The 18,733-nt window shown below is 38.1% G+C and overlaps 1 protein-coding gene across 11 annotated transcripts in view; it reads left to right on the top strand.

Annotated features, from left to right (window-relative positions):
- Positions 1 to 18,733, top strand: part of ABI3BP (ABI family member 3 binding protein) — a 256,615-nt gene that overhangs the window by 219,319 nt on the left and 18,563 nt on the right. For all 11 annotated transcript variants that reach the window (XM_081301600.1, XM_081301593.1, XM_081301601.1 and 8 more), the window contains 3 exons: positions 8,128 to 8,196; positions 14,617 to 14,826; positions 18,458 to 18,566. In XM_081301600.1, the coding sequence (XP_081157726.1) occupies positions 8,128 to 8,196; positions 14,617 to 14,826; positions 18,458 to 18,566 (388 nt within the window). The remainder of the gene's footprint in view (positions 1 to 8,127; positions 8,197 to 14,616; positions 14,827 to 18,457; positions 18,567 to 18,733) is intronic.

Here is an 18,733-nt window from a genome sequence, read left to right as displayed (position 1 = left end):
GGGTTATAAACTCCCGTTTTTTACCCCAAATACAAGTTGCAGAATCACATCAGTTACACATCCACATTTTTACATAATACCATATTAATGACTGTTGTATTCTGCTACCTATCCTATCCCCTACTATCCCCCCTCCCCTTCCCTCTCATTTTCCCTCTCTATCCCATCTGCTGTTGTTTAATTCTCTCCCTTGTTTTTTTTTCCCCTTTCCCCTCACAAACTCTTATATGTAATTTTGTGTAACAATGAGGGTCTCCTTCCATTTCCATACATTTTCCCTTCTTTCTCCTTTTCTCTCCCCCCACTCGTCTCTGTTTAATGTTAGTCTTTTCCTCATGCTCTTCTTCCGTGTTCTGATCTTAGTTGCTCTCTTTACATCAAAGAAGACATTTGGCATTTGTTTTTTAAGGATTGGCTAGCTTCACTTAGCATTATCTGCTCTAATGCCATCCATTTCCCTGCAAAATCCATGATTTTTTCATTTTTTAGTGCTGCGTAATACTCCATTGTGTATAAATGCCACAGTTTTTTAATCCATTCATCTATTAAAGGGCATCTAGGTTGATTCCAAAGTCTAGCTATTGTGAATTGTGCTGCTATGATCATTGATGTGGCCGTATCCCTATAGTGCGCTCTTTTAAGGTCCTCAGGGAATAGACCGAGAAGGGCGATAGCTGGGACAAATGGTGGTTCCATTCCCAGCTTTCCTAGGAATCTCCATACTGCTTTCCATATTGGCCGCACCAATTTTCAGTCCCACCAGCAATGTACAAGTGTACCCTTTTCCCCACATCCTCACTAGCACTTATTGTTACTTGACTTCATAATGGCTGCCAATCTTACTGGAGTGAGATGGTATCTTAGGGTGGTTTTGATTTGCATTTCTCCGACTGCTAGAGATGCTGAGCATTTTTTCATATACTTATTGATTGATTGTATTTCCTCCTCTGAGAAGTGTCTGTTCAGGTCCTTGGCGCATTTGTTGATAGGGTTGTTTGTTATCTTATTGTTTAATTTTTTGAGTTCTTTGTATATTCTGGATATTAGGGCTCTATCTGAAGTGGGAGGAGTAAAAATTTGTTCCCAGGATGTAGGTTCCCTGTTTACCTCTCTTATTGTTTCTCTTGCTGAGAAAAAACTTTTTAGTTTAAGTAAGTCCCATTTGTTTATTCTTGTATATAACTCTTGGGCTATGGGCGTCCTATTAAGGAATTTGGAGCCCGACCCCACAATATGTAGATCGGAGCCAACTTTTTCTTCTATCAGGCACAGAGTCTCTAATTTGATATCTAGCTCCTTGATCCATTTTGAATTAACTTTTGTGCATGGCGAGAGAAAGGGGTTCAGCTTCATTTTGTTGCATATGGATTTCCAGTTTTCCCAGCACCATTTGTTGAAGATGCTATCCTTTCTCCATTGCATGCTTTTAGCGCCTTTATCAAGTATAAGAAAGTTGTAATTTTGTGGATTGGTCTCTATGTCCTCTATTCTGTACCATTGGTCCACCTGCCTGTTTTGGTACCAGTACCATGCTGTTTTTGTTACTATTGCTCTGTAATATAGTTTGAAATCTGGTATCGCTATACCGCCTGATTCACACTTCCTGCTTAGAATTGCTTTTGCTATTCTGGGTCTTTTGTTTTTCCATATGAATTTCATGATAGCTTTGTCTATTTCTACAAGAAATGCCGTTGGGATTTTGATTGGCATTGCATTGAACCTGTAGAGAACTTTTGGTAATATCGCCATTTTGATGATGTTGGTTCTGCCTATCCATGAACAGGGTACATTTTTCCATCTTCTAAGATCTTCTTCTATCTCTCTCTTTAGGGTTCTGTAGTTTTCATTGTATAAATCTTTCACCTCTTTTGTTAGGTTGATTCCCAAGTATTTTTTTTTTTTGAGGATATTGTGAATGGGGTGGTTTTCCTCATTTCCGTTTCAGAAGTTTTGTTGCTGATATACAGGAATGCCTTTGATTTATGCGTGCTGATTTTATATCCTGCCACTTTGCTGAATTCATTTATTAGTTCTAGTAGTTTCTTTGTAGACCCTTTTGGGTCTTCTAGGTATAGGATCATATTGTCCGCAAATAGTGATATTTTAAGTTCTTCTTTTCCTATTTTTATGCCTTTAATTTCTTTTGTCTGTCTAATTGCTCTGGCTAGTACTTCGAGAACTAAATTGAATAGAAGTGGTGAGAGAGGACATCCCTGTCTTGTTCCAGATTTTAGAGGGAATGCCTTCAGTTTTTCTCCATTTAGAATGATGCTAGCCTGAGGCTTAGCATAGATAGCTTTTACAATGTTGAGGTAAGTTCCTGTTATCCCCAGTTTTTCTAGTGTTTTGAACATAAAGGGATGCTGTACTTTGTCGAATGCTTTTTCTGCATCTATCGAGACGATGATATGGTTCTTGTCTTTAAGTCTATTGATGTGGTGAATAGCATTTATTGATTTCCATATATTGAACCAGCCTTGCATCCCAGGGATGAATCCTACTTGATCATGGTGCACTATTTTTTGATATGCTTTTGTATTCAATTCGCCAGGATTTTATTGAGGATTTTTGCATCTATGTTCATTAGAGATATTGGTCTGTAGTTTTCTTTCTTTGAAGTGTCTTTGTCTGGTTTGGGGATCAAGGTGATGTTGGCCTCATAGAATGAATTTTGAAGACCTCCTTCTTTTTCTATTTCTTGAAATAGCTTGAAAAGTATTGGTATTAATTCTTCTTTGAAGGTTTTGTAAAACTCCGCTGTATACCCATCCGGTCCAGGGCTTTTCTTGGTTGGTAGTCTTTTAATGGCTTCTTCTATTTCTTCCTTTATTATTGGTCTGTTTAAATTGTGTGTGTCTTCCTGACTCAATCTGGGCAGCTCATATGACTTAAGAAATTTATCGATGTCTTCACTGTCTTCTATTTTATTAGAATATAGGGTTTCGAAATACTTTCTAATTATCTTCTGTATTTCTGTAGTGTCTGTTGTGATATTGCCTTTTTCATCCCGTATGTTAGTAACTTGAGTTTTCTCTCTTCTTCTCTTCATTAGCATGGCTAAGGGTCTGTCAATCTTATTTATTCTTTCAAAGAACGAACTTTTAGTTTTATCAATTTTTTCAATGGTTTTTTTGGTTTCGATTTCGTTGATTTCCGCTCTGATTTTAATTATTTCTTGTCTTCTGCTATATTTGCTGTTGTTTTGCTCTTCCTTTTCTAGGGTTTTGAGATGTAGTGTGAGTTCGTTTATTTGTTGGTTTTTTCTTTTTTTGAGGAATGAACGCCAGGAAATGAATTTCCCTCTTATAACTGCTTTCATTGTGTCACGTAGATTCCAGTATGTTGTGTCTGAATTGTCATTTATCTCTAAGAATTTTTTGATTTCCTCCTTTATGTCTTCTGTAACCCATTGATCATTCAGTAACATATTGTTTATTTTCCATGTGATGCTGGATTTTTCCTTCCTTCTTTTATCATTGATTTCCAGTTTCATTCCATTATGATCAGATATGGTGCATGGTATTATCTCCACACCTTTATATTTACTATGAGTTGCCCTATGGCATAATATATGATCTATCTTTGAGTAAGATCCATGTGCTGCTGAGAAGAACATGTATCCACTTGATGATGGTTGATATATTCTATATATGTCGGTTAAGTCTAGGTTCTTGATTGTGTCATTGAGTTCTATAGTTTCTTTATTCAGCTTTTGTCTGGAGGATCTGTCTAATGGTGAGAGTGGTGTGTTGAAGTCACCCATAATTATTGTGTTGTGGTCAATTTGACTCTTGAACTTGAGGAGAGTTTGTTTTACAAACGTTGCTGCACCGTTATTTGGTGCATATAAATTGATAATTGTTATGTCTTGTTGGTGGATAGTTCCTTTTAACAGGATATAGTGTCCTTCTTTATCCCTTTTGATTAACTTAGGTTTGAAGTTGATTTTATTCGATATGAGTATGGCCACTCCTGCTTGCTTCCGAGGGCCATGTGAGTGGTATGATTTTTCCCAACCTTTCACCTTCAGCCTGTGTATGTCTTTTCCTATCATATGAATCTCCTGAAGGCAGCATATTGTTGCGTTTGTTTTTTTGATCCAGGTTACTAGCCTGTGTCTCTTGATTGTTGAGTTTAGTCCATTAACATTTAAGGTTACAATTGAAATATGATTTGTACTTCTCGTCATGTTTATTTATTTATTTATTTATTTATTTATTTTAGTTTGGCTAGTTTTTACTTTTTGATTTTTTTCTTCCCCCTTTACTGAGAAATCTCCCGCTGTTGGTTTTGGGCACTATTTTTCCATTCCTCTTCTTGTAGAATTTTGCCCAAAATGCTTTGCAGTGCTGGTTTTCTGGCTGCGAATTCTTTTAACTTTTGTTTATCGTGAAAGATTTTAATTTCATTGTCAAATCTGAAGCTTAATTTTGCTGGATACAGTATTCTTGTTTGGATACCATTATTTTTCAGCGTTTGGAATACATTGTTCCAGGATCTTCTCACTTTCAAAGTCTGTGATGAAAAATCAGCTGTTAACCTAATTGGTTTACCCCTGAATGTAATCTGCCTCCTTTCCCTTGTAGCCTTTAATATTCTCTCCTTGTTCTGTATGTTGGCTATCTTCATAATTATATGTCTTGGAGTTGGTCTATTACAGTTTTGGATGTTTGGGGTCCTGTAGGCTTCCAGGATTTGGCAATCCATTCCATCTTTCATCTCTGGGAAGTTTTCTAGGATTATTTCATTTAATAGGTTGTGCATTCCTTTGGTTTGAACCTCTGTGCCTTCTTCTATCCCAATGACTCTCAAATTTGGTTTTTTGATGAGATCCCATAACTCTTGGATAGATTGCTCATGAGATTTAAGCATCTTTTCAGTGTTGACTATACTCTTTTCAAGTTGATAAACTTTGTCTTCATTATCTGATGTTCTGACTTCTACTTGATCTAGCCTATCTGTAATACTCTCGTTAGCGTTTTTAATCTGGTTTATGGTTTCTTGCATTTCTAAAATTACTGTTTGGTTTTTTTAAGATCTCTATCTCCTGGTAAAGCTCGTTCTTTGCAGTTTGAATTTGTTTGTTTAGTTCATTTTCAAAATATACTTTCAATTCTTGGACTTGCTGTCTCATGTCTTCTCTAAAATTCCGTTCCATCTGAGTTAGGTATGCCTTGATTTCTTTCCCTGTCCATGTTTCTGATGCTTCTAGGTCCTCCTGTAGATTTAAGTTGTCCTGCATTATCTGTAATCCTTTTTTCCCTTGTTTTTTCATGTTGTTCACATTACTTTCCAGCTCTGTTTGACTGCTTTGAAACTGCTTTCTCCTATACATTTGTTTTGGCTTTGTTTATCTCTGTTGTCTCTCCTTTGTGGTGGGAGATTATGCCTATAGATGTTGGGCTTAATTGTACTTTAGAGCTGATTCATTCAATTTATAAAGGGCTTCTGGATTTTGTATGCATATAGTCGTTTGTTTTTTATTCTTAGGACTTTAGGTTAGGTGCTATGCAGGTATAAGGGTTAGTATGTCTCGGCTACTTTAGAAGATTGCTCTACTGAAGGGGGATACTAACCGTCGATTGGATCAGGGTGTTGGTAGGAGCTAGGTATTTAGGAGCACTATAGACGGCCTCGAAACATTCACCTATTTGCATTTAGACAGTTACACGAAATGGAGGACGTAATGCTTGAGATGAAAGTTGGGGGGAAGGGGAAGGTAGGTGCTCTTGAAAAGAAAGAAGGAGAGGGAGATAGATAGCATAGAGGAGAATGGAAAGAGCAATAAAACTTGGAAGGGGAGAGAGAGAGGGAATAGGGAGAGAAAAAATAAAATGAAATAGGAAATAAAATTAGGTCTTAGAGATCCATTTTCTTCTCTTCCCGTAGGCAAAGCTGTGCCCTCTGGGCTGAGTTTTGCCCTCAATGTGTCAACAGCAATCCCTGTAAGGCGGTTCCTGGGAGTCTCTCAATCCTGTTGGTCCAGAGCCGTTTCACTTCTACGGCCCCTCCTCCCCTTCCTCCTGCCAGCCAGCCAGGTCCTGCTCACCAGAGGCAGTTCACCAAGGATTTGGTTACACTTTCAGCCCCACCGAGTGCTCTATTTCCCTAACTACTGAGCACTCTCTCTGTCATTCATCTAAGCCCCAGTGCTGTGGAGCTGTGGTCTGGGAGTCAATTGTTTAATTTTTCTGGACCCCTTTGGTGGGCACACCTTCGGAATCTGGCGGCTAAGACCATTGGTGTCGCTGCTGGTGGTAATAGGAGTTGGGGGTTGAGGATCCCCTCTGCTTCCCTCAGCCCCTACAATCACAACCACTCTGTTGGCGGTAGGAGGAGTTGGGGGTCTGGATTGTTGTCTGTTTCCCTCCGCCCCTACCGTCACACCCTCTCAGTTCGCGGTTGGGGGAGTTGGGGGTGGGGAGTCTTCTCTGCTTCCCTCTGCCCCTACAGTCATGCCCACGTCACTGGCAGTAGGGGGAGTTGGGGGTCAAGAGTCCTTTGGCCCTTATGGTCACGCCCAAGGAGAGATTTTGAAGTTTCCTGGTTGTTTGTATCTGGTGTGGGTGGGAGTCACACACCTGCTAAAGTAGATTCCGCTGGGAAGGAATCTCTTTGGCCGAACTTTGGTGACTTCCCCTCTCTGCTATGGCGGGCCCCTGGCTCCTTGCCGGAGTGTCCGAAGGGAGGGGTGGAACTGGCTTGTCTCTGGTCTGACACAATCTCTGGTTTTAGTTCCCAGTTCGCTATTTCGTAAAGGCTTGGTTAGATTCCCTTCACGTGGTCTCAGGGGTGGGGAGCCATTCGCCGGGTGGGCGGGGCTGTTAGCAGAGGCAGGAGGGCACGGGCCGTCTGCTGGGCCAGGCGGGGACACTTCTCACTGCGCCCGGCCACCGGGCCGCCTTTAGAGCCAGGCAGCTGCGGCCTCGTGGCCAAGAGCCGGGTGGGCAGGGTGGCCGTTCGCAGAGTGGGCAGGGCCGCCAGGAGAGCCGGGATGGCAGGGGCCGTCCGCCGGCCAGGAGGGGACCCCTTTCGCTGAGCCGGGCCACCGGGGACCGTCTGTAGAGCCGGGCAGCTGAGGCTGAGTGGCCAAGAGCTGGGCGGGCGGGGTGGCAGCTTGCAGAGCGAGAGCGGGGCCGCTAGGGGAGCTGGTTTGGCGGGGGCTGTCCGCCGGCTGGGCGGGGACCCCTCTCGCCGAGCCGGGCTGCCGGGGGGCCGTCTGTAGAGCCGGGCAGCTGCAGCCGCATGGCTAAGATCTGGGCGGGGTGGCCGTTCGCAGAGCGAGAGCGGGGCCTCCTGGGAGAGCTGGGATGGCAGGGGCGTCTGCCGGTTCGGGCGGGCCGCGCTGCTCCGGGCCGCCAGTGGCTGTCTGCCGGTTCGGGCGGGCCGTGCTGCTCTGGGCCACCGACCACCCGCAGAAGCGGCTGGTGGCTGCGGGACTGGACCTCTGCGCCTGCATGGCCGGCCAAGATCCACTTGTCTGGGACAAACTGTCACTTCTAATAAACCTACCAATTCCCGGCAGGTCTCCTCTTAATAGAATTTTGCTAGAAGTTCCTCAGTAGGTAGACTGCAGTTGTTCCAATGGGTCTTTCTGATCCCGTTAATGTGGAGACATTGGAATCGCTGCTTCCTCGCCGGCCGCCATGTTGGATCCCTTGGGCATTTTCAATTTTAAAATTATACTTACTTTCAATACATTGTTGTAGAATATGCTCCTTTCCTTAGTGGACATAGAATGCCAAGTTTGTTTCCTAAAATGACTAAACTGTACCTGCTACCTCCTATTAAGCCTCATGTCATTACTAACTACACATATCTTAAGTTAGTAATGAGTATTAACCACTTGGTTGTAATTTTTAATTCATTATTTATTATAGTCCAGAATATTTTGCAGCAGGACATAACAAAAACCCTTTTATTGTGGTTAAAAAAGTATAAAATAATAATATAATAATAAGTATAAAAATAATAAAATAATAATAAGTATAAAAATAATAAAGGAAATTTACCCTACAGCCCTATAACTAGAATAAATATTGGCCATCTTCAGTTTTTATTATTCGCCATTGTATTATAAAGCTTTTCTTCTCTTCACCAAAATTGTTTATTGTTTTTCATTCTTAGGTAACACAACTGACTTTAGTTCAAGCCCAACAAGAGAAACAGATCATCTTGGGAAGCCCAGATTCAAAGGTAGGTTTAGTTCTGCATCTTGAGTTTGACATGGCTATTTTAGGAGGGAGGATCAGTCAGACTTTGTTATGTAACAACCATAAAACTTTATTAGCTTACTATAATCAGGATTTGTTTTTTGAGTCTCTTCAAGTCAACTGGGAGTCTGATGCTTAGCAAGGTGCACCTACTTCTTGAAGCAGGTATAGCTGGAGTCTGTGATATAGCTGGAGTACAGTGATCTAATTCTGGCAACCAGGATAAGGAGCCAACAGTGAGCCAGGAGAAGCCATTCTTATAGCAATACAGAGCAAAGAGACATGCCATCCAAATACACAGCCACATTTCAAGCTCATTTTTATGTAGTATCTGCCAATAAACATTGGGCAAAAAGGTCACATAGCCAAGCTCAACCAAGGATGGGGAAGTTTACTCCTTCCATGGACACAGAGAATATGTTTGAATAATAATCTAATGTACCACAGTAGGAGAAACATAATATTCCTTTGTAATTTTTCTTACGTGTAAAATTTGATAAATTTTAATATATATATTCACCTATGGAGCCATTATCACAATCAAAATAATGAACACAGTGTGACTTGCAGACATTTGTCATGATCCTTTGTAATCCCTCCCCCTCAGGTCCCTCATCTATCCCTAGTCCCTAGGTAACCACAGATGTGCTATACCATATATATTAGTATGCACATTACAGAATTTTATATAAAAGAAAACTTACTCTATGAACTCTTTTCTTGTCTGGCTTATTTGGCTCAACATAGTTACTTGGAGACTTATCCATGTTACTCTGTGTACCAGTAGTCCAATTCTTTTTTATTATACGGATATAAAATATTTTTTTCTCTAAACCTATTCATGATATTCAAGAGTTTATAATTTCTTTTTTACATTATCAATAAAATTACTGGGGCCACTCATGTGCACGTCTTTGTATGGAAATGTGCTTTCATTCCTTTTGAGCAAATACTTAGGGAATAGCAAAACGATATCTAAGTTTATATTTAACATTTTTAAGATTTTGAAACTGTTTTCCAAAGTGGTTGTACTGTTTTACCTTTCTGTAAGCGGTAACGAGGCTTCCAGTTCTTCCACAACCTTCCCTGTATGATCAACTTGTTAAATGTTAGCTATTTCAATAGGTTAGTAGTAGTAACTAATTTTTATTTCAGTTTACTTCTTTCTAAATGACTAAAGATGGTAAACATCTTTTCATGCATTTATTTTCCATCCATCTATATTTTTTGGTATATCCAAACTTTGCCTATTTGCGGGGAGCTGGGTACTGGGAATTGAACTCAGGGGCACTTAACCACTGAGCTACATCCCCAGCCCTATTTTGTAGTTCATTTAGAATCAGGGTCTCACTGAGTTGCTTAGTGCCTTGCTAAGTTGCTGAGGCTGGCTTTGAACTTGCAATCCTCTTGTCTCAGCTTCCTGAGCTGCTGGGTTTATAGACGTCTTCCACCACACCTGGCTTTGCCCACATTTTAAATGGAATTGTTTGTCTACCTGTTGTTGAATTTTGAGTATATTCAGATACATGCATTGCAAATATTTTCTCCTAGTATGTGTCTTCTCTTTTTAATTAATGAAGCTATTTGCCAATTTTTATATGAAATGCACTTTCTTTAATAAGTATAGTACTTTCCACTATATTTTTTCTCCAGTATTTTTTCTTTTTTAGTGAACTTTGGTAGGTTGTATCTTTCAAGCAGTTAGTCCATTTTATCTAAGTTGTTAAATCTATTTACATTAAGTTCATAATATTTTTTACTATCATTCTAATATCTGGATTTTTTGTGTTGTCTAATAAATTATTGTCTAATCAAAAGTCACAAAGAGTAACTCCCACATGATTTCCCTCTAGAAGTTTTACATTTTTGCATTTAGATTTTTGATGAACATTGAGTGAACGATGTATATTGATTTTGTATATGATACAAACTATGAACACATGTCCTTTCTTGCTCTTGAGTATCCAGTTGTTGTAGCATCATTTGAAATGACCCCTTTCTCCATTGAATTGTATTTATACCTTTGTCAAAAATCAATTGTCCATATATATGTGGATCTTGTAATGTCTAGTCTAGCTTAGTATTAGAATAATGCTGAAATTGCCTCTTCAATTTTCTGGAAGAGTTTGTTAGAATTGTTATTGCTTCTTTCCTAAATGTTTAGTTATATTTACCACTGCAGCTGTCTGAATCTCACATTCTCTGTGGGAATGTTTTTAATATATAAATTTACTTTCTTTACTAAGTATATGGCTATTCAGAATATTTTGTCTTCCTTAGGAAACTCTGGTAATATTTTTTAAAATACTAGCACATTTCATCTAAGTAGTCAACTTTATTTGCATAAAGTTGCTTATAATATTCCCTTATTATAATTTTAATGTCTGAAGAATCTGTGTTGATGTCACTTTTCTCATTCTTGATATTCTTAATGTCTTTTATTTTATTTATTTACTTATTTTTGCCTCATCAGTCTGGCTTAAGTTTATGAATTTTTTTTGATCTTTTCAAAAGGCCAACTTTTTGTATTACCAATTTTATCCATTATTTTTTTCTGTGTCTGTTTCATTTCTTTTTTTTTAAAGAGAGAGTGAGAGAGAGAGAGAGAGAGAGAGAGAGAATTTTTAATATTTATATTTTAGTTCTCGGCAGACACAACATATTTGTTGGTATGTGGTGCTGAGGATCGAACCCGGGCCGCACGCACGCCAGGCAAGCGCGCTACTGCTTGAGCCACATCCCCAGCCCCCTGTTTCATTTCTTTTTACTCTTCCTTCTGCTTAATTTTGCTTTAATTTGCTTTTCTGACTTTTGTTTCTTGAAATAAAAGATGAATTCATTGATTTGAGACCACTCTCTTGTCAAACCCAAAGCCTCACAAATGCTTAGAAAGTATTGTACAACTAAGCTACACCCCCAGCTCCCGCTCTTCTTTTCTAATATAGAAATTAGTGCTACATATTTCCCACTAGATATTACTCAAGCAGCATCCACCATTTCTTTATATATTTTGTCTTTATTTCATTCTGCTCAAAATGCTAATTGCTGGCTTGATTTTTTCCTTTGGCCTATTGATAATTTAGTAGTGTGTTGTTAAATTTCCAAGTATTTGGAAATATTCCAGAAATCATTCTGTTATTAATTCTAATTTAGTTCCAGTATCGTATGATACTCTGTATTACTTGAATCCTTTTAAATTTGATGAGATCTTTTTTTATGGCCTAGAACATAGTACATCTTGGTACGTATGCTGTGTGAAAAGAATGTATTTTTTTTTCTTAAATGGGATGCTGAATTAACTTGCCAGGGCTGTCATAACAAACACAGAATTGATGGCTCATGCAATAGAAAGATATTTTCTCACACTTCTGGAGATAAGAAGTCTGAGATTGGCAGGTTTGGTTTCTCCTGACTTGCTGATGGCCCCTTCTCCCTGAGACTTCATATGGTCTTTTCTCTGTGCGTATCCATCTCTAATATCTCTTTTCTGAAAAAGACAGGATACCAGTCAGATTAGATTAGGGCTCAACCCTAATGATCTCATTTAAGTCCCTACTCCAAATTAGTTACATTGGAACTTAGAGCTTCAACAAATGAATTTTAGAGGAATGCAATTCGGTCCATAGTGTTGTATAAATGTCTGTTAGGTCAAGTTGTTTGGTTGTACTGTACAGTTATGCCATGTGATTACTGATTTTCTGTATACTTGCTCCACCATCAAAAAGAGAAGAGTATTGAAATCATGGATTATAATCATGAATTTATTTCTACTTGCAATTTTATCTGGTTTTGTGTCACTTGTTTTGTATGTGTGTAATGAAGTGCAGACCTAAATTATTTAGGATTATAATAAACTCCTGATTAATTGATTCATTATCCCTATGAAATGACCTTTTCTGTTTCTGGTAATATTATTGACAGTGAAATCTAATTCGTTGGCATATTCAGTTAAACTTTCTTTTGACTCATATCGTATATTTTCATCTTTTTTATTTTTAACCTATTAGTCTCTTGATGTTTAACGTGTATTTTTTATGGTTGGGTCTTGCTTTTCTATTCACTCTAACAATCTTTGCATTTTATTTGGATTACATAGAACCTTATATTTAATATGATTATTGATATTATTAGATTTAACCTTTATCTCACTGTTTATTTTCTATTTATCCCATCTATCCTTTGCTCCCTCTTGTCCTGTTTTTTAGCCTTCTTTTAGATTGAGTATTTTATGAATCTGTTTTATCTTTTTGGGTGTGTGATAGCTGTCACTCTTTGTTATTTTAGTTGTTGCTTTGGGATTCACAGTCTGCATCTTTAGCTTATCACAATCTATTTCCTACCAAAAAAAAAAAAACATGTAAGAACCTACACTCATCCAGCTTCTTTTTTCTCTTCCTGGCCGTTAGTCTTTTTTTTTGTATTTTTGTTTTGTTGTTTTTTTGTTTGGTTTTTTAAATTTTTTTATATTTTTTTATTGGTTGTTCAAAACATTACAAAGCTCATGATATATCATCTTTCATACATTTGACTCAATTGGGTTATGAACTCCCATTTTTACCCCAAATACAAATTGCAGAATCACATCGGTTACACACTCACATTTTTACCTAATGGCATATTAGTGACTGTTGTATTCTGCAACCTTTCCTATCCCGTACTATCCCCCCTCCTCTCCCCACCCATCATCCCTCTCTACCTCATCTGTTGTTAGTCTTTTATTGTCATATATTATACTTTCGCATTATTCTATGTAACTCTTATTCTTTATCAATAAATTATCTTGAAGAGTGATTTAAATAATGAGAAAAATCATGGATTATAATCATGAATTTATTGTATGTGTGTAATGAAGAAAAGTGTTTTGTATATTTATCTATATAGTTACTGTTTCTGTGCTCTTCATCCCTTTGTGTGGATCCATATTTCCATCTGGTATCATTTTTCCTTTCCCCTGAACTTCCTTTAATATGCTTTATAGTAGGAGTCTGCTGGTAATGAATTCTTATAGGTTTTATATTTCTGAAAAGAAACTTGGCTTTTGTTTTTTAAAGACCTTTTCACAAGTTATTGAATCCCACATGATACATTTTTTTCTTTCCATATTCAAAGATGCTGCTCCGTTGTCTCTCATTTGCATTCCTTCCAATGACAAGTCTATCACAATCCTTATCTTGTCATTCTATACCTATCTTTTTCTCTATATCCTTTAAATATTTTTTTCTGTTTCACTGGTTTTGAGAAATTTGATTATGATTGGCAGTTTTCTTCATGTATAATGCATAATCATCTTATTTGAACTTTTTGGATTTGTGGGTTTAGAAGTTATTATATTTGGAATATGTGGGGCCATTATTTCTTAAAATATTTTTTCTGCCCGTCCACCCCAGGTATTCCAATTATATGTACATGAGACACTTGAAGTCATCCACAGTCACTGATGTTGATTGTTTTTACTCTTTCTCTCTGTTTTTTATTTTGGATAGTTTTATTGTTATATCTTCAAGTTTACTGTCATTTATTTTGTAACATATTATATATTGATTCTATCCAGTGCAATTTGCATCTTATATTTTGTAGTTTTTTAATCTCTAGAAATTTGACTTGGGTATTTTTTTTATATCTCTCATGTCTTAACTTTTTGAACATGTGAATCATAATCATAACTGTATATTGTCCTTATCTGGTGATTCTAACTTCTATGCAAGTTCTGGATTGGTTTCAAATTATTGATTTTTTTCTTCTCATTATGGGTAACATTTTCCCGTGAATGTCACCTTATTGGGTGCTGGATATACATATGCATACATCTATGTATAGATGTGCATACTTATATACACACTATGTATATTTACATAGACATTTATGTAGTTATGTGTATATATGGAGACAAATATGTAGTTATATTTAGGTATGTTTATATATATATATATATATCTGTGTATATATACACACTCACACATGTGTGTGTATATATATGTAAGTTGTGTTTATATATACATAAATTATATAGATATAATTCCTAAAGTACTCTTGAGTCTTGTTTGGGGAAATAAATTACTTAGAACTATTGGATCTTTTTGAGTCTAACTTCTCAGATTTATTGGATGACACCTGAATTATGTTCAATGTCAGGCTCATTATTCTCTACTGAGATAAGACTCAATACCCCACAAATAATGAGGTATAAACCAAGCCTATAGAGTCCAAATTAATTTTGAATATTAACACAACATAGAACTGTTTAGTAAATAAATGAGCAAGTTGAACCAACCATAGCACTGCTTTCAAGCATCTGCCCATAATGAAGGCACTCAATGCCCTCCAACAGATAATTATATTATGATCTCACCTCCATCTCTTTCATGGGCTTTAAAATTACTAAAATGCCAGAATTTTCTCTTAGGTCCTCATGTGCGTTACATCCCAAAGCCAGACAACAGGCCCTGCTCCATCACCGACTCCGTCAAACGGTTCCCCACAGAGGAAGCCATGGAGGGGAATGCCACCAGCCCTCCACAGAACCCCCCCACCAACCTCACTGTGGTCACTGTGGAAGGGTGCCCCTCATTTGTCATCTTGGACTGGGAGAAGCCACTAAATGACACCGTAACTGGTAAGATCATGGCATGAGGACTTGTTACTATAGCAGTGATATGGGTCTTGGAATCAGGATTTGGTCCTTGTTCCCCCTGGAAGATTCAGCACCTGAGAAATGCCAAGAGAAGCATAGAAAGCAAGTTTTATTCAAGGAGACAGAACAGAGATAGCAGACTTCTCCAGGGAGAAGCTGGGACCCAGAGCTGGTGCCCATGGGAGCAGGTATGTCTTGCTTTTTTATAGACACCCCCCAGCCTCTCTCTCTCTTTCCTGCATACATGCCCCAAATCAGGAAAGAGCAGGCATAGGGGGCAATCACTTGTGTTGGAAAGTACAGTCCCTCCTCCCATGGGAAGTGTTAACAGCCAGTTGAGTAGGGGAAGTGTGTGTGATCCAGAGGTTAGTTATTAGCAACTTCTAGTTGGTTGGAAACCTCTGTTTCCTTTTCTTTGATAACCAACTATTTGTTCTTTGTCCCTGTCTCAGTAGAAAGCTTTCATAGCACAAGGTCTATGGAGCGGGATACCTTGGGCCAAACTGACATGGGAAGGATATCCAAGGTGTAGCAAGTCCTAGCAGAGTTCTGCTGACCTTAAGGCACATTGTCAAAGTGTCATGGGATGGGAAACGTCACCTTTGTCCTTGTAGCGGGCTCCCTGTTAATTTAATAAATTTCTTAAAGCTGTACCCCCTTCCATCTCCTCTCAGAATTCTTCTTTCAGACATAGCGGGTCTTTCCATTATCAAGAAAATACAGAAGGAGTTTGCCACTGCTCATGATATTTAGACTAGTTTTCCTTTTATCAACCCAATTTTTAAATTGGCCTCAGACTGTCTTTAGAGAAAATGCATTTTTAAAAATCTATTTCTGGGTGATTTTGTGCTCATCTCAGGAAATTTTGATTCTCCCACTGCTCTCCCACCAAATTCCTCTAAAAATGACTAAAAAATAAGAAACCTGGGTCTATTCTATGAACTGGTTATATGGCAATTTGATTCTTCACAGTGAACAGATAGTCAAACATGAGAAGAAAAAGTAGGTAGAAAAGACCAATGGCTTAAATCAGTGGAGAACAAACCTGAGTCCATGTGGCTCCTGCTGCCCGGTACCAGCCTGCCGGATACCTGGTGCAGGAAGTAGAAGGGCCAACAAGAGGCTGTCAGCAGGAGAAAGGAGCAGTGCGCAGGGTGGGAGATTCAGGATCTGCCAAAATCATTTCCTACTTTGAAAATGTAAGGGGAAAACAACAGCTATTTCTTCTTAACCAAAACCATGTGATCTGGGCAACCTCCAGTTTAAGCAGCTTATCTTTGCTTAGCTGGCGCACTCTACCATATTTTGTGCATTCTTATGTGAAGTTAGCCTTTGCTTTGAGGAAGAACCAGCTCCTGCCTGTGTTCCTCCCATCTGCCTAGCCCTGCTTGTTCACCTGAGACCATGCCCGCAGGTGCTACCATCCCAATATGTAAAAATCAGTCCCTCAGCATTGAATACCTATAATGGGTTAAAACATCTAAAACTGTCGTTTTACTTGCTAAAAAGGAGTTCCTGTGAAAGTCTGAGGCTATCTTTTCTTAAAGCCAAAGGGTCTCTGAAATTTCATTTGCCCTAAAGATGTAGGATATGAAATAAGAATTAGTTAATCTAATTATCTAATACATACCTACTTGGATAATATCTGATTTAACTCTTTAAGGCTGTAGGATTTTCTTTTCTGGTTCATCTATAAGAGTATTTTAATTATGTAAATTTATAATTTCTAAGAATTATACATAGAATGTATTTATACATCTAATTGACTACCAAAAGTCCAGGTTCGTATTGAGGAGGAGAACACAGAGTTAACAAGGAATGTCCCAAGCCAAAGATGTTTTTTTAAAGGTGATTACTTTGGTGCATAATTAATTAGACTTCATATAAATAGTAGAGTTTCATAACTATTAGATTATTTTGGTTTTCTTTTCTTTTTTGGTGACTAAGCAGCACTTGACTCTTTCCAATTGGAATCTTTGAAAATTTCTGTGGCCCTATTTTCAAAACACAACTTAGGGATAAGAATTAATAAAAGCAACAATAATAATAAGTACAACCTGTTGAGTAAAATCACTCAAAATACTATTAGACACTTTCCATTTGTTCTGAATATAATCCACATAAGCAGCACCATGAAGAGAGATTATTGACATTCTGCAGATGGGAAGACTGAAATTCAAAGCAAGTGGCTTGGTTTGTCTCTTTCCTTAGGTCATGTGATTCCCTTTTTCTTTCTTTCTTTCTTTTTTTTTTAACTTGCATTTTAACAGCTGCAAATATCCCTTCTGAGATAAAAATATAAAACAGATTTGAATTGAAGATCTTCTCTCTCCCTCCCTTTCCATTCTCTACACTAAAATAGCCGATAGGGAGATAAGTTGGGATCAGAAGAGAGTCTGAGCAAGGTGTTGTTCAGTTAACTAGTAGTCGTTAGTCCTTCAGTAGCTGCCCTGCTGTTGTCCAGTTCCAGTGGCCACTTTCTTCAAGTTTAACTTTTGGCTTTCAGAAGAATGGTCATTTAGGAAATGTTCAGAAAAAGCCATCCTCCTTTGGGGATTTAAAAATAAGCTATTAATAATCCTTTTCAATTAAAATGGGAGATTTTGGGCCTTCCTGGCCTGTTCTGGGTTTGGTTTTATTCCCAATGTTCATCTTACACCTTTGGTCTGGTACATCAGCGGAAATCCCTGGCCTAACTTGCCAGCTCTTTTGCCACTTCCCTACCTTATGTGACGCCCTGCTCGTGTGTATTTCTTTATATCCATGGAGCTGATCTTGAGTGGGGAGGTGTAGTTTGTTTTATTGCTTGCTTTTCATTCCTCTCTGTCATCTCATTACATGCATTAAGTTAAATCCCAACTGAGAGCAGGGACAACCACCTAACAAATCTGTAAATTAAAGTCGCTTATTCTGAAAGTCTTTGTCTTTTGATGATCCCTGTAAGTTGATAGAAACATGCCTTTAAGTGAAATTAAAGCTTATCTATATGCAGGCTTTAAGGGCATGATTTTTTATTTAATATGAAGAAAATTACCAAGGAAGCATAACTTTTGTAAGGAGTAGATATAAAATCCTAATTATATAATTCCAAATAATGAACTATAAGAAGGGAGTTTATTATTTAGTTAACCATTATTTGCTGATATGGCTTGAAGCCCAAATAATTCTTTTTGCAGCACTATCACATACTCAGTGGCCTAAACCCAACTCTGTTGAAAGCCCCGTAGAGGATGAGCATGGGTTCTACCCAAGCACAGTGCCTGATACAGAGCTTTCCCCAAATTGGGCTTCTTGGAAGTAGCAGTCTTTCTGACTTACTTGAAGAATCATGGGCTCTATGACCAAAGAAACCATAAGAGGGTCATCAGCCTTTACCAGTTACCAGACCTTCCTCTGCTCTGCTCAAGGGAAAGCAGAAATAGTCCATAAGCATCTCCCAAAATGTTCTCATTCCATCTGGAAATTGCAACCAAGTAAGATCAATGTGTCTCTAGAAGTACAATCATCTTTATGTGTGTGGCTTATTGCACTAGTAGCTTCAAGAAGAATTAAATTGCTTGGTATATGAAGGTAAATATCTGAGGTGTTTTTATTTTTGTTCTCACTTTTACAGAATATGAAGTTATATCCAGAGAAAATGGGTCATTCAGTGGGAAGAACAAGTCCATTCAAGTTACAAATCAAACCTTCTCCACAATAGAAAATCTGAAACCAGACACAAGGTAAGCTCCAGTGGTAGTGCAGGTGAGTTCTGAGTTTAGAAATCAAAACCACAATAAGACATAAAATGTTTTCATCTTCTCCAACCTAAGGGAAGGTCTAACCTACATTTCACTCTAGCTTTTTGGATGAGACATAAATACCTCTAGAGTCATATTTTGAAAATAGG

This window comes from Spermophilus citellus (genome assembly GCF_964194105.1).
Source record: "Spermophilus citellus genome assembly, chromosome: 7".
Taxonomy (NCBI): Eukaryota; Metazoa; Chordata; class Mammalia; order Rodentia; family Sciuridae; genus Spermophilus; species Spermophilus citellus.
Note: the sequence above shows the minus strand (reverse complement) of the source record. Positions and strands in the feature narration are given on the sequence as shown.